At 34.7% G+C, this 14,580-nt stretch overlaps 1 protein-coding gene across 6 annotated transcripts in view; it reads right to left on the bottom strand.

The window, feature by feature from the left end:
• Positions 1 to 443: 443 nt before the first annotated feature.
• LOC123553791 (uncharacterized) overlaps positions 444 to 14,580 on the bottom strand; it is a 37,401-nt gene continuing 23,264 nt past the window's right edge. For all 6 annotated transcript variants that reach the window (XM_053548795.1, XM_053548797.1, XM_053548796.1 and 3 more), the window contains 5 exons: positions 12,776 to 12,903; positions 12,381 to 12,564; positions 8,246 to 8,401; positions 6,836 to 7,024; positions 444 to 3,704 (listed from right to left, as the gene is read on the bottom strand). In XM_053548795.1, coding sequence (XP_053404770.1) covers positions 3,373 to 3,704; positions 6,836 to 7,024; positions 8,246 to 8,401; positions 12,381 to 12,564; positions 12,776 to 12,903 — 989 coding nt within the window. In that variant the 3' untranslated portion in view covers positions 444 to 3,372. The remainder of the gene's footprint in view (positions 3,705 to 6,835; positions 7,025 to 8,245; positions 8,402 to 12,380; positions 12,565 to 12,775; positions 12,904 to 14,580) is intronic.

The following is a 14,580-nucleotide window of genomic DNA, read 5'->3' as shown; positions in this document are numbered from 1 at the left end:
CAAGAGCATCTTTCTAAAAATCAATAAAATACACTTCGCTGTTCCAGACACGCAGGCATACTTTCTTATCCAACAGTACGGTAACTAGCGTGCGGGTATTAAATACCTGCACACTTTTAGTTACCGCACCCTGCACTCAGGGTATATGATTTGCCTGCATAAAATTTGTTAAGAAAAAACACCGAGCTATGATACAACTAGTATTAGCATACATAAGCTGGTAAATAACACCTTTCAGGGATGACTGACAAATGTCTTGGGACAGAATTACATGTACATCATTTTAATGTAAATTTATAAATGGACTATGCATATGTAAATTTCGAGAGAAAACAACAAACATTGCATCTATTAATTGTCAGAAGAATTTCTTAGACTTACCTTCAGCTGTTTTAAATCACTAAGAAGGTCTTGGTTTGAAGGTCAACGTCAGGCAACAGGAGTTATCAGACTTTCACTCTTTAATAATATAAATAGTTCAGAAAATATCAAACATTTACATAACATCAGTAATACATTTAACATAATACATATATTAATTAATCAACTTTACAAAACATGTATATTTTATATGACCAATGTCTGTATTGCTACAATCAGCATAATTACTAGTTATAAACTTTACGTCACATTTGAGATATGATTACGGTCTATATTGTTAACTTTCGTTTGCTGTCACCATATACTAATAAATGCTGTATTTTGCCACATGGATCTATGATCTGGATTTTAGCTCAGCTGAGCCAAAGGCTTATGGTGAGCTTTTGTGACCGCTCAATGCCCGTCGTCCGTAGTCAGTCGTGCGTCGTCAGTCGTGCGTCCGTCAACATTTTCTAAAAAAAACTCTTCTTTTTGAAAACCACTGGGCAGAATTACACCAAACTTCACAGGAATCATCCTTGGGTGGTCCCATTTCAAAATTGTTCAAAGAATTTAATTCCATGCAGAACTCTGGTTGCCATAGCAACCAAGAGAAAAACTTTAAAAGTATTCTTGTCTAAAACCGCAAAGCGTACAGCCTTGATATTTTGCGTGTCACATCATCTTATGGACCTCTATCAAGATTGTTTAAATTGTACCCCTGGTGTGAAAAGAGGCCCCGCCCCGGGAGTCACAAGTTTTACATAGACTTATATAGTAAAGAACTTCAAAAATTTTCTTGTCTTAAATCACATGACCTATGCCTTTGATATTATGTTTGTAGCATTACCATGTGGTTCTCTACCGAAATTGTTGAAATTATGTCTCCTGGGTGAAAACAGGCCCTGCCCCGGGGGTCTCATGTTTAACATAGACTTTTATAGGAAACAAAAATTTAAAAATTATGTCCCTAGGGTGAAAAGAGACCCTGCCCAGGGGGTACCAAGTATAACATAGACTAATATAGGAAAAAAATAAAAGATCTTCTTGCTTGAAAAGTTCAAAGCCTAGGCATTTGATATTTGGTGTGTAATATTGCCTGTTGGGCCTCTACCAAGTTTGTTCAAATTATGCCACTGTGGTGAAAAGAGGCCCCGCCCTGAGGGTCGCTTGTAATAATTATGAGTTATATTTCCTAGACTATTTAATTATAATTACCTGATGACCCAAGCGATTAGAGATCAATTGACAGTGACCTTGACCTACTGACCTACTTTCTTGTTTTTAAAGATACAGCCTTGAAATTTGGATGACATGTACAGTTTTGCACACCAATCTTAAAACTGTCTTTCACTGACCACGAATGTGACCTACTGACCTACTTTCTAATATTTTAACATCAGTTTGTCATTTGAAACATGTGGCTCATATTACTCAGGTGAGCGATTCAGGGTCATCATGACCCTCTTGTTATGAAATAACATCTTAAAATCTTGAAATCTTGGTACGAGTATGCAACAAACAGCTTCATAGGATGAAGGACAAATGTCTGGGGACAGAATAACATCATTTTAATGTAAACTTGGAAACGGACTATTTATTATACGAGTTTCTAGAAAAAAACTTTGCATCAAACAATTGTCTTCGGCTGTTAAGGGTTATCAAACGTTTACTCTTAAAGACAGAAATATTTCAGGAAGTATAAAACATTTACATAACATTCGTACTACATTTAACATAGTGCATATATTAATTGATCAATTTTACAAAACGTGTAGTGACTGCTTTCACTTATTCTCATGTAAACATAACACATATGTAAGTAATAGCAGTTTTTACCATTTAAAACCAGTTCATTACCAAAACAAAACAAGAAAAGCACTCAAGAGTCCAAATACTTAGTGAATACCTGCAACGCAACGAAAAAAAAAACATGATTCCCTTTGGGAGGTAGCAGGTTGTGTATTAAACCTAACCCTAATTTTTGTTCGGAAGAAGGTTACAGACTTATTGATCCTCAAAATTTAAGTGGACATTATTTTACAAAAGGCATAAATTCTGAGTAAGAATCTCCCCTTGTAATTGATGAAACCCGTTTTAGTCTATAAATCTATCTAACATAGACCTACCAAACAACAAGAACACCGCCTGCAAGTGCCGAACAGTATACAAGAAAAGAGTTATTGTACATATTTTCCAAATACAAAAGGGCCAAAATTCTGACAGAATGCAGGTTAGAGCTATGGTCTTACTGATCTAATGACGATACACAAGAGTGCAAATATGCAAAGTTTCAAAGCTGTAGATCTTAAAGTTTTTAAGAAAAGTTGGATCTAAACAAAAAAACCGACGCAGACAACAATACCTCGTAGATATTTTTAAAAAATCAAACGAGATAAAAATCAGAAGGGGTCATCTAATTACAAATCAAAGAAGGTTAGCAACTACGCGTAAACGCTAATGACCCACGCGTTATCCAGTTGATAATCTTAAATTGTTATTAGCCGGGGTCACTGTGAGCTTGACGTTTTGAACACTTTTACCAAACCCAAAATGGTTGTTTGCTTAGTACAGGCGTTTGACTGACAAAGGATAAAACATTCTCTAGTCATTGATCGGGAAACAGTTTCAGGTTTGACCGTCTGAGTCCTACAGTAACAGAGGCCATTTGCTTTCTACTGGTACCTTGAACTTTGACCTACTGACACTTAAAACCAGCCAGTAGTACTCATCCACAATTATCTTTTAATATATAGAGGCCAGCCACAGGCCTTGGTGGATCGATCCACATGAATAAAAGCAATAGACCGCTTTTATCTGTACTTTGATAAAATTGATGAAACATACATATATAAATACTTCTATACACAAGTAGTTATCATAATGTACACCGAATACGAGACTTCATAAAATGCAGCAATACATTGTATCAGTAATTGCTGGTCACAGATGCAAGTAATGTTTTAACTTAATAAGTAACAGACTACAACATGACACTTCATTTAGAATATTTTAGTTATCAATAGTCGGTGCTTCAGTCGGCGGTGTAACGTAAGGTTCATCATAAGTTTGTCGGCATAAAGCGACACCTGGTATCTCGTTCTTAACAACATAATTGTAATCTCTACACCAAGACAGTCTGCATACGGGCACTGTGTGTTCCTCAGAACATGTTAAATTGTTCAGATGATCCTTGTAAATTCCCTTAAAGATCTGACGTCCTGGCTTGAAACAGCTTGTCAGAACCGGAAAATCACATGTTGCGTTGTTCAAACGTTCAATATCTCTTCCTTTTTCTGAACAATTGAATGGCCTAGGATTGTTAGGTATGTACGTATGACAACCTAATAAAAATAAAGTAAAATAACAAATTTTAGAAATAAAAAAATCTTTTAATTGCATGCTTATCTTTTGTAGACATAAGCTACCAGCAAGATGAATTCTAGAAGTATAAAACATTTGCCGTTTGCATTTATAGGCACTATCATCGTGTATAACCAATGCCACAATTTTCAGTACCCTTCAAAGTCAAGTAAGCCGCTAAAATGTAAGCTTATTTGATAATTGCTGCAATATGTTAGTCGGAATGATGTAATACATGCAATTGACAGTTTTACGACATTCGGCTATAATATATGATGAGGAACAGAAATTTCCTATATTATTTTAAGAAATACAATTCTTAATATTACCCATAAAAAGGCATAAGGTACAACATGAATCATTTCCCACGAAATGCCACTGCACTTTAAAGACTATAATTGATTTGGTTTGTTAATGTGACATGTGATAATTAAGTCACATTTAATATAAAAAGGCGATTATTTTCTTATAAACAACATTATTGTAATGATATCAAGCACGGCCCTTTCTGCGAGACTGCATGCGCAATCTTACTGTCGTCATTCGAAAAATTCTTTCGAATTGGACGCTAAAATTTCAGCTTAAATTACTTTTCTGACATACCTGTAAGATTTTTCCCTAGATTTACCGATATTCTAATTAAAAACAAAAACTGTACATTTTTCGGAAGGCGAATTACTAAATGTAGTTTTAATAATTTTATGTTATGTTTGTGCGTTTATCAGGGTATAAGCCACATTACCACTTCTTGCAAATCATCCAAGAATCGCTAGGGCGGAATAAAAAGTTTTTTTAAATTATGCACTGTAATGCAAGTCAACTGATGTCAGGTACCCTCTTATTGCCGCATTTCAGAAAGCGTTCAGCAGAGAACTTGACTTGAGAATATCAGCATGAAAGTGTTATTTTATGTAAAATACATTTTGTGAGTAAAATAATGCAAATTATGTCCCCAGTTTACGCCCTTATGCGCTAAATATGGAAATTGGAAAATAGGATCATCTTATGAATGTCTTTTTCGACTACACCAGGGAAGCACATATTTGACCGAGTTATTGCTATTTAACCATATAAACGCACAGAAAATGGCATTCAATTCTTAATTAAGATGCCCTGTAAATTTAGGCTTAATCTGGCTTCGAAGCATCAAGTTCAAACTTGAAATAAATCACAAAGGTAACAATTTTAAACAAACTCAGTGGCAAAGCTTCATATAAACACTGTAGTCACAATGTCATGCCTACATTTTCTCCCTAAAATAAGAAATGTACAAGTGCAAAAAATGCAAAATTACAATAAACGCTGACGAATTAGTGTGTAGGAGTATATGTTAAAAGCTTTATCCGACAGAATAAAAGTATTCAAAGGCCGGTGTAATGAAATATTTCGACCCCCACAGAATAATGACCCCCCCCGGTCATTATTCTATAGAAAAAGTGACCCCCGGTCATACTATTATGACCTCGAGATCATAGTACTATGACTCCCCCACGTGAAGTAAACTGAACATCACGAAGAATGACTCCCATAAAAAAAAACGACCCCCGGTCATTTGGTCAAATTTAGTGATTTGCCCTTGTCCGTCCGCCTGTCCGTCCTTCCGTTTGACCATTAGCCCCAGATACCATCACTTGACACAGAAATCAGAGCATTCCGCAACGGGAAAATGGATTCTATTTCTAGACGCTGTATCTTGGTGTATACATTTTTTTCAGGAAAATAACAATTCACAATACGTTCACAAAACACACCAGTGTCAATAATCCCTGCAAACTTCGGTATGAAGTAATTCTTCAGAAGAAAACTGCACAAGAAACTGCTAGCATAGAACTTAGTATTAATAGAAGTTGCAATACTTAGCAGTGGCAGTAAAGTACGGTAGCGGCAACAATAGAAAGTAGTAGTAGTAGTAGTAGTAGTAGTAGTGACAGTGGTAGTGGCAATTGCAGTAGCAGTAGCAGCAGCAGAGGAATAAGTGACAGCAACAACAGCAGCAGGAGAAGAAGAGGTAGATGTACAAGACGTATTAGTGGAAGCAGGTATAGTAGTATCAGTAGTAGCAGTTGTAGTAGTAGAAGTGGTAGTAGTAGTAGTAGAAGAAGAAGAAGAAGTACATGTAGTAATAGCAATAGAAGTAGCGGCACCAGTAGTAGTAGTACAATCAAAATGTTAATTATTGGCAATGGAGGGTATTAGAGTTGTAGATCTAGTAAAATTGTCCGTTAGGTTTGGTGGGGATCACTTTTTAATAGATATTATCGTCGAAAGTCTTTTTAGAATCCGGTGTTTTACACGGAAAGAGTAACTTTTTTAAATAGAATAATGTCCGGGAATCAATATTGTATGAGAGTTCGAATGTAGTAATTTCGGCAGCGAGTATTTTACATGGAAGGAGTCACTTTTTCTATAGAATAATAACCGGGGTCGTTATTCTATGAGATTCGAAGGGAGTCAGTATTTTACTTGGAGGGGTCAGTTTTTCTATAGAATAATGACCGGGGGTCGTTATTCTATAGAGTTTTCAAAGGGAATCAGTTTTTTATAAGGGGAGTCAATATTTTACAGGAAAGGAGTCACATTTTCTATAGAATAATGACCGGGGGTCGTTATTCTATGGGGTCGAAATACTTCATTACACCGGCCTGGAAGTAGCTCCATTTATATAACTTCTTTCCAAAGTTTTACGAGGGGACACCAGTCCAAAACCCTCCCGTTATCCACTCCATTAATCTCATAAATGTTTAGAACCACGTACGTGGCTTAAAGATGACGCACAATGTTATTTCGATGTAGAGAAACTCTAATATAATGCCAAACGGACGAATAGCATTCTTGAAGTACTTCAGCGAGTAATCTAAAATACTTTTCACCATAGTGGCCATATCTTGAACGAAACTGAAAATCGCTAGCTGTTGATTACATCAACTTGATATTGTACATCAATGGTAACATATATGACAAAACAATCCAAACCCTTCATTTCGAAATATAATGGCATATTGATATTTTCAACAAACGTTCATGGAAAGTTCACGACTATTACTTTCTACATTATATAATAATGATTTGTCTTAAATGCAATTTATATACTAGTATTTCTAAGCTTTCTTACTTGGTTTCACACCACAGCTTGGCAACTCGAACGTTTTTTCCAATTTATGGGGTTTGTCATTTTGAAGCGCGGTTACCATTTTACAGCCAAGGGATACATAGTTTTCTACTAAGTCATCGGGAATGGTTGCCGAGCAACTAACCATGTAACCATCGGTGTCGGTGTAGTTTCTGTCACATGTCATGTAACCTGTAAATAGTTAAATACTCGTAAAACATTTGTTTCTACGTACACAATGTTTAGACTCTTGTGGTGAATTCATAATCGTCTTCGGCTCAAATAGTTCAAGCCTTATCTTACGCCATTAACTAGAATAGCAATCAACAGTATTTCTGATGACAATATACGAGTATATGACAATATCTTTTCAAAGTAGAGGACTGTTGCATGGCCTTTAATAAAGGGCAAGGAAAGCCTGACAATAACTTAATTTTGTATGAAAGCCATTCTCAATATCATTTAAATTATTTTACAGAAATAAGTAAATACAGTTCAGACATGTATCTAATAAATTTAATAAATCTGCCATTTTTTTGTTGCCATGGAAATAAAATGGTCGCCATTTTGATCAAATATTTAAATACTCATAACTTTCTCATTTTTAAGCCAATTTTGAAACGTCTTTCACTTCTTTAACTGATTCAAGAAATTCTAGCAGATGGAATTAACATAAGAACAACATTGCCTGTCCCGTTTACGTTATTGTGTTGAGGTCTGAGCTGTATGTTAGACAAAGCATTATAAAAGGGTTCTGTGTTTCAATGTTTGCAACACTTGTTGAAATTTCAGTTTCATTTATGAATTTCGATGCTTACCTCTCTAATATAACGAGAAAGCACTGCAGTTAAATCGTTTTCACTGAAACCCAGATACCCAGGTTATAACACCTAAATACCTATCAAATAGGCTATTTTCTGTTGTTGTTTTCTTTTGGTTTTGGACTTTTTTGGACTTCTGTTTCAGACTCATTCTTAAAATCAGACTCCAGTCTGTCGAAATTTACGGCATTCTTGTTATTTATCAATCAAATTCACCTTTTACATTGCATAAGAGTGCATTTTAAAAGCCTGTGTTCAGGTGATATAAAGGTATCCAAAAATGCAATATGTAACAACAGTTACGCAAAATATTGCAAGAAGCGCAAAACAATTTTGTGTTACCAGATTAATACAAGTCTTGGTTGAGCCTTCTTGTCATAATGGTACAGTTAGTGCTATACCTGTTCAAAGGCTTCGCCCCGAAGTCCATTATGAAACTAGCTAAAGGACACATATCAGCCCGTCTATTGACCTTTTCATTTTATTTTTATTGCGGCATATTCATTATTCATATTTTTCCTCTGTCTTTATTTAGCTCACAGGTGGCAGTATTTCCATGCAGATGTAGACGATTTTATGTTACAAAACTTACGATTCAGGCTTTCTTCTCGTCCATTCTTCCTTCTGAACATGGTTGTATGGTAGTTATTACAGTCGTTTTTTAGCTCACAAGTTGCATCAAACTCGGACCTTAAACAGCTTTCTCCCGTCAACTGCCTCTGCTTAAATGTAGACGTCAGAGAAGATGCTGTAAGACAAATATAGGATCTGTGTTTTTTTATATAAAATTCTTTATGATAATTTTGAGAATTTTGGTTAAGAATAGGTAAGAAAAGAAATTTCGGTGTTTTAGCAAAAACATGTATTAAAAACTTTCTTCATTGCATGTGATAAATTCGTTGTGTTAATTCAATGTGAAATACACTCAGGAAATATTATCCATCTATTGCTGTTGTTACACAGAGCTCCCTCCATTCCATTTGAAAGTTCGTTTTTGACCACTTTTATGTCCAAATGGTAATTTCATAATCATATCCAGTGTTGTAGACTGGAAAGATGTGCCAACATGCAAAGAATATCACATTCGGTGTAAGTTTGCGACTTGACCCCGATGGTTGACCTTTGCATTATAAAACATAATGAGGCACAACCTATTATTGAAAAGGAGTGTACGTAAAACACGAGCTGAACGAAAAGAAGGAAATATAAATTTATGTAAATATAAATTAGTGTATTTGAAAGTGTTAATTGATCAAATGTAAGTATATATACTGCAATGTATACACACTTATTCAATATAAATATACATGGCTACCCTAAGCACCTTTGATTACTATAATGAAATAATCGATATGAATAATCAACCTAAGGTCAACCATCGCGGTCAAGTTGCGTCTACTATATATCTGGCCACTGGCGCTAGACCAGAAAGAACAAGGCAGTCTGAAAGACAGCTAAATCCCCCGCCACTGCTATGGATAGTGAAAGGGTAAAACCTTTGATTTTAGCTGTGACCTTGACCTTGAACTGACATGGCTGACTCATGAATTCTGCACAACGTCTTGATGAGGTGATCATTTGACCAAAGTTTCATGAAAATCCTTCAAGGGGTTTAGGAGATACAGAGCTGAAACCTTTGACCTTCAGTTGTGACCTTGACCTTGAGTTGACATGGCTGACTCATGAGTTCTTGATGAGGTGATCATTTGACCCAAGTTTGATGAAAATCCTTCAAGGGGTTAAGGAGATACAGAGTGGACACCAAATGGAAGGCTCAAACCTTCGACCCTAAGTTGTGACCTTGACCTTGAGCTGGCATGGTTGACTCATAATTTCTGCACATCGTTCTGATGAGGTAATCATTTGACCCAAGTTTTATAAAATTCCTTCAAGGGGTTTAGGAGATATAGAGCGGACACGAAATGGAAGGCTCAAACCTTTGACCTTCAGTTATGACCTTGACCTTGAGCCAACATGGCTGACTCATAAGTTCTGCACATTGCCTTGATGAGGTGATCATTTGACCAAAGTTTGATGAAAATCCTTCAAGGGGTTTAGGAGATATAGAGCGGACACAAAATGGAAGGTTCAAACCTTTGACCCTAAGTTGTGACCTTGACCTTGAGCCGGCATGACTGACTCATGGGTTCTGCACATCGTCTTGATGAGGTGATCATTTGACCCAAGTTTTATAAAATTCCTTCAAGGGGTTTAGGAGATATGGACCGGACACGATTTTATTACGGAAGGAAGGACGGAAAGACGGAAGGACGGACGGAGACCATTCCTATAATCCCTCCGCCACGGCGGGGGATTAAAAACATACTAACCTGTTTCAATCGCACATTTCATACCTAAAACACGCAGTTCGGTAATTGTGTACTATGCATATCAAACAAGTGGTAATTTATCTTCCATTGTGTACTGGACACATTTTATCTTGGAAAAACAACGCGTAGTTTATAGTTATTTCAACGTTACATAAAAAAAACTTGCTTGAACTTTATGTGAAGTTCCGTTCTAGATTACAAAACCATTCTGATTGGCTGTTGTGAAAATGTATGTCAATCGTCATTTTACTACACGTGTTCGCTAAAATGTGAAAATGCAGAATAAACGTGCAAAATAAATAAGATAAACAGGACAGATGTAGACGATTTCAAATTAAAGATATACATGTATATATGCAATTGTGATTTTTTGTTCTCGTGCAACATTGTACCCTATATATGTTTAATGTACAGTGAATAAAAAGTGAAGGAAAAAACCGTTTTACATTCAGATACCATCTGAGTTCAGATTCGAATAAGATTTGAGTAAACCTAGTTCATATAAAATGTATGCATGTACTCCTATACGAAACTCACGTTTAAATATCACGGCTTACGACGTGTAGATATTAAGGTGCTGTATAGCGAAATTTCCTTTGCTACGTTCGAACGAAAATGCGATATTACGAAAAAAACGGGCGGTCCCTTGGCTTTTCGTAGGATCGCGATTGTATTGTATATACGAGATGAATCTCATTCATCATTTCGAGTTTTAGTGTAAATTGTGATTTTTTTTAATTCTGTTTTTGTTTGTTTACATTTCGCCAAATATGTGCACACTGCCGTGACCTCTAGACCGGATGATCATTAGGGAAGGTCACGCAAGTTTTTTCAGTTACGTTGACGAAAGCATAAAATATGCTGATAATCTCAGTAATGTGGAATATTAAGACATAGTGACTGGTGCACGATGTAAGATAAATTATCACTTTTTCAATATACTAGGTAGCCATTCACCGAACTGCGCGTTTAAATTGAGAATGTGCGATTGAAACGGGTTTGTATATTTTTCCGTTCATGACCATCGTTCTTACAGAATACCTAGGGGGTAGGGTATAACATGTACAGAGGCATTTTCTTTCTGGTCTGACGCCAATGTATCTGGCAAAACAGATTTGCATTTTCGAATGTTTGCTTTGGCAAGGGAGATCAATATTGATTATTCTGATCGAAAAAAATAAGGCAAGTTATTTTCCTTAACCTGCATACTGTTGTAGCAATCTGTCCAGTAACTCAAAGTGGCCACTCTGTTGGAAAATACATTGCTTGAAAAAAGGCAGCATTGCTAAGAAATAATGTCGCATTGTCAATAAATTAAATTAAAATTTGTATAATAAATTGTGCAAGTTTATATGTTCAGAGTAAATTTTAGTCATATAGTCCAGAAAATAAATTCATGCTTTTTAATTTGCAGAAGTATAATTGGAAATAATGCATCATTGTCGAAAATTATATGTCAGTTAATTTCCGAAATAGGGCAGATTGCCAAAATAAGATGATCATTGCCGAAAAAGGCAAATTTGCCAAAATTAAGGCAGATTGCCGAAATGTGATTTATGAATTTGTCAAAATAAAAGGCTATTTATTGCGTGAAAAAGAGCAATTTGCCCAGTAAATTTAAGTGCAGCATTGCTAAGAAATTAATGCAATGGAAAATTGCATGGACTTACTTTGAAAACTCTGTAATGTGTACAAATAATTTATCAAGATTTTTGTTAACAAGTTCAGAGTAGAAACATTTGTTGTGCATATTACTCGTTTTTCATTATACGTTATTTGTCAGCGACTATGTAAAAGATAATTTTGGCAAAAGGGACACTACTCCCGACCTGTTACAGAAGCCAGACAGGAAAAGACAAGTCGTAAATATGGTAAACGTTTTTCACATGTTTGCAAAGATGGGCAAAGTTGTAATATGGGTTTGGAAGTGGGGACATTTTGCATGTAAGACTTATTCCTTTGCATAAATTTGACACATAATACAAATTAAATATTCCAAGTCAGGTGATTACTGCTTATACGCTGTAACGGTTAACATACATTTTTAAATTAAAATGTGAAATAATAAACTGTATTACACGATATGTATAGCTTTTAAATGCGAAAATGATTAAATGTATTATGCTGATTGATTGAACCAGATTATAATTTCATGATGATAATTGATGTTTTACTTACATGATTTATTAGCATGGTAATCAAATAGGTAACTCAAGGGTATACTATACAAATTACAAATATTTTAAATGTAAGATGTTGTTTTGTTTTTATAATTTAGTGACGAATTGAATTAAGGAATAATGCTAGTTTGAGGGACAAAGTCAAAAGAATAGGTCAAACTGAATAAGCAATTTATTTATAAATTCAATAAACTTTTGTCAACAAATTCATAAGTACCTTTAATTGAAAATATTACATTTGCAATGTGAATATTTTCTCTGTTTTTGTTAAAAAATATGACATCATAACTTCCTTCAGAGCTACATCTTGCAGTTAGACCATTGCCAGTGAAATAGAAGGTACGACGATTGGTGTCGGTGTAATTTGTCACGTTATAGTCCAGGGAATTGCCTGTAAAAGCCTGCAAATTCAAGAACAGGAACACCTGAATATGATACGCATATGATTCAAAAACGTTAATGCCTGGTGAATAAAGATGCAAAATCATTTCTTTTTGTTTATTGTTGGGTTTTTTTCAGTAATACAGGTCCAAAAGATGTGTTAGTAGTTAATTGTTAAATTACTTCTTCCATTTTGTTTAGAGCTGCAAATGTTTTCATATCTATACTTACCAAATTCTTTGGTATCACATGAATAGTTTCTGCTTCAAGTAATATTTTTCTGTAACTGTGCTGCACGTCAAAAGTGCACGTGAAATTTAAGTTGTCTCCTAGGTTGAACGACCTGCTTGGACATTCAACTAAAATATGAACAGTTTATAAAATGATCAAAACCTGTAAATATTAAGATTTCATTTTGTGTGAATAAAATGCTCACTTGACTTCCTTTACATAAGTAAGATTTAAGAATACTAACAAACATAAAACTTATCTTAACCTTTACTAAATTTTTAAAATGAACTGGTCTATCATTCAGTTCGGGCAGTACCATTTATCATTCGAAGGGGTGTCACTTAAAATTGACTGACTGCAAAGCAAACAGTGCAGACCATGACTGCCAGAAGACCTTGGTCTGCATTGGTCGCAAAGGAAAAATCACTTTCTGCTAGCAGACTAGAGATTAAAGATACAGACAGTATCAATGGATACATATGCAAACAATCATACATCCATTTTGCTAGATTGACAACCTGTACTTTAACTAATAGTAATTAAATTCATTTTAATTTACTAGAAGTTTGATAATGTACGACTTTTCTAATCCACTCTTCTTTTTATTGTCGTTATCTCTATCAAGCATTGAAATATTTCAGCGAAAATCGAACACACTGATTATTAATTGATTTTACCTGTTGGCTAGTCAATTATACTTTCGGGATTAATTAATCTAATTCAACGTTCAACTGTTTTGTAGGGAAAGTAGCATACACACACGAAAATCTTCAAAAAGTAATTTACATCATTTCAGGTATATCTGCAATACTTTGCTGAACTTGGATCCAAAGGAAGTTGATGATTTTAGTTATCACCGATAGTCCACTAATACGGGTATAATACGAAAATAATGCTTCTATATGACAGTCTAGGCGGAAGAAAATGATTACAAACATTTAACCCTAAACAAAAAATGTTACGTAATAAATGCAATAATACAGGGTGTCTTGTTGACGACAACTGGATATCCTAGGATATAGTTATTTGTGGAATAATCTGAACTATGGTATTAATTATATGCCAATATTAAAACAAAGATTACGCGATCAGTATGTATAAGACTGAAATGATATGATAAGAAATCAGTCCAAATTGTTTTATTACAGAATGTTTAAAACGGTGTACAAATATGAAAAGTATTTTAGATGTAGTAAGTAATGACTGACATAGAAAAGAAATGTCTCGTTTTAGGCTTTGTTCTCATTATCTTGAAACTGAAAGTGGAAGATTTTCCGGACTTGAAAGAAACTTACGTGTTTGTAAACTTTGTACACAAAATGTAGAATCAGAATATCATTTTCTGTTATGCTGTTCACTTTACAGAAACCTCTGTCAACAGTATGGTATTGATCATTCATTTGCATGTCTAAATAAAGGATATTACTAGGATATTATCTTCAAGCAATAATAAAATTATTAGAAAAAAATAGGAAAAACTTACAGATATTGCTGATTCTTAATAATTAATTTATATTTAGGATTTTAATATGGTGGCATTTTCTGGGACGGGATCACATCTATTATTACTTTTGGCGCTATTAAAGATATTTTCACTATTCTTGGGTGAATTTTAAAAAGGAAATAAAATGAGAACGATTTTTGGTAATGACAACATTTTATACATAGCCATTCTTGCTTATTTTTGTTTGTTTCCCTTTTCAAAAATTAAATTATACTGTGAACGTGCATGAGTGTCGCGCGAGTCGTGATGCAGAATGTCATTTCCTCTGGATAAATTGTAACTGGAAACGTATGGAACAATA

This window comes from Mercenaria mercenaria, chromosome 7 (genome assembly GCF_021730395.1).
Source record: "Mercenaria mercenaria strain notata chromosome 7, MADL_Memer_1, whole genome shotgun sequence".
NCBI classification, from domain to species: Eukaryota; Metazoa; Mollusca; class Bivalvia; order Venerida; family Veneridae; genus Mercenaria; species Mercenaria mercenaria.
This window is presented reverse-complemented; position numbering and strand designations above follow the sequence as displayed.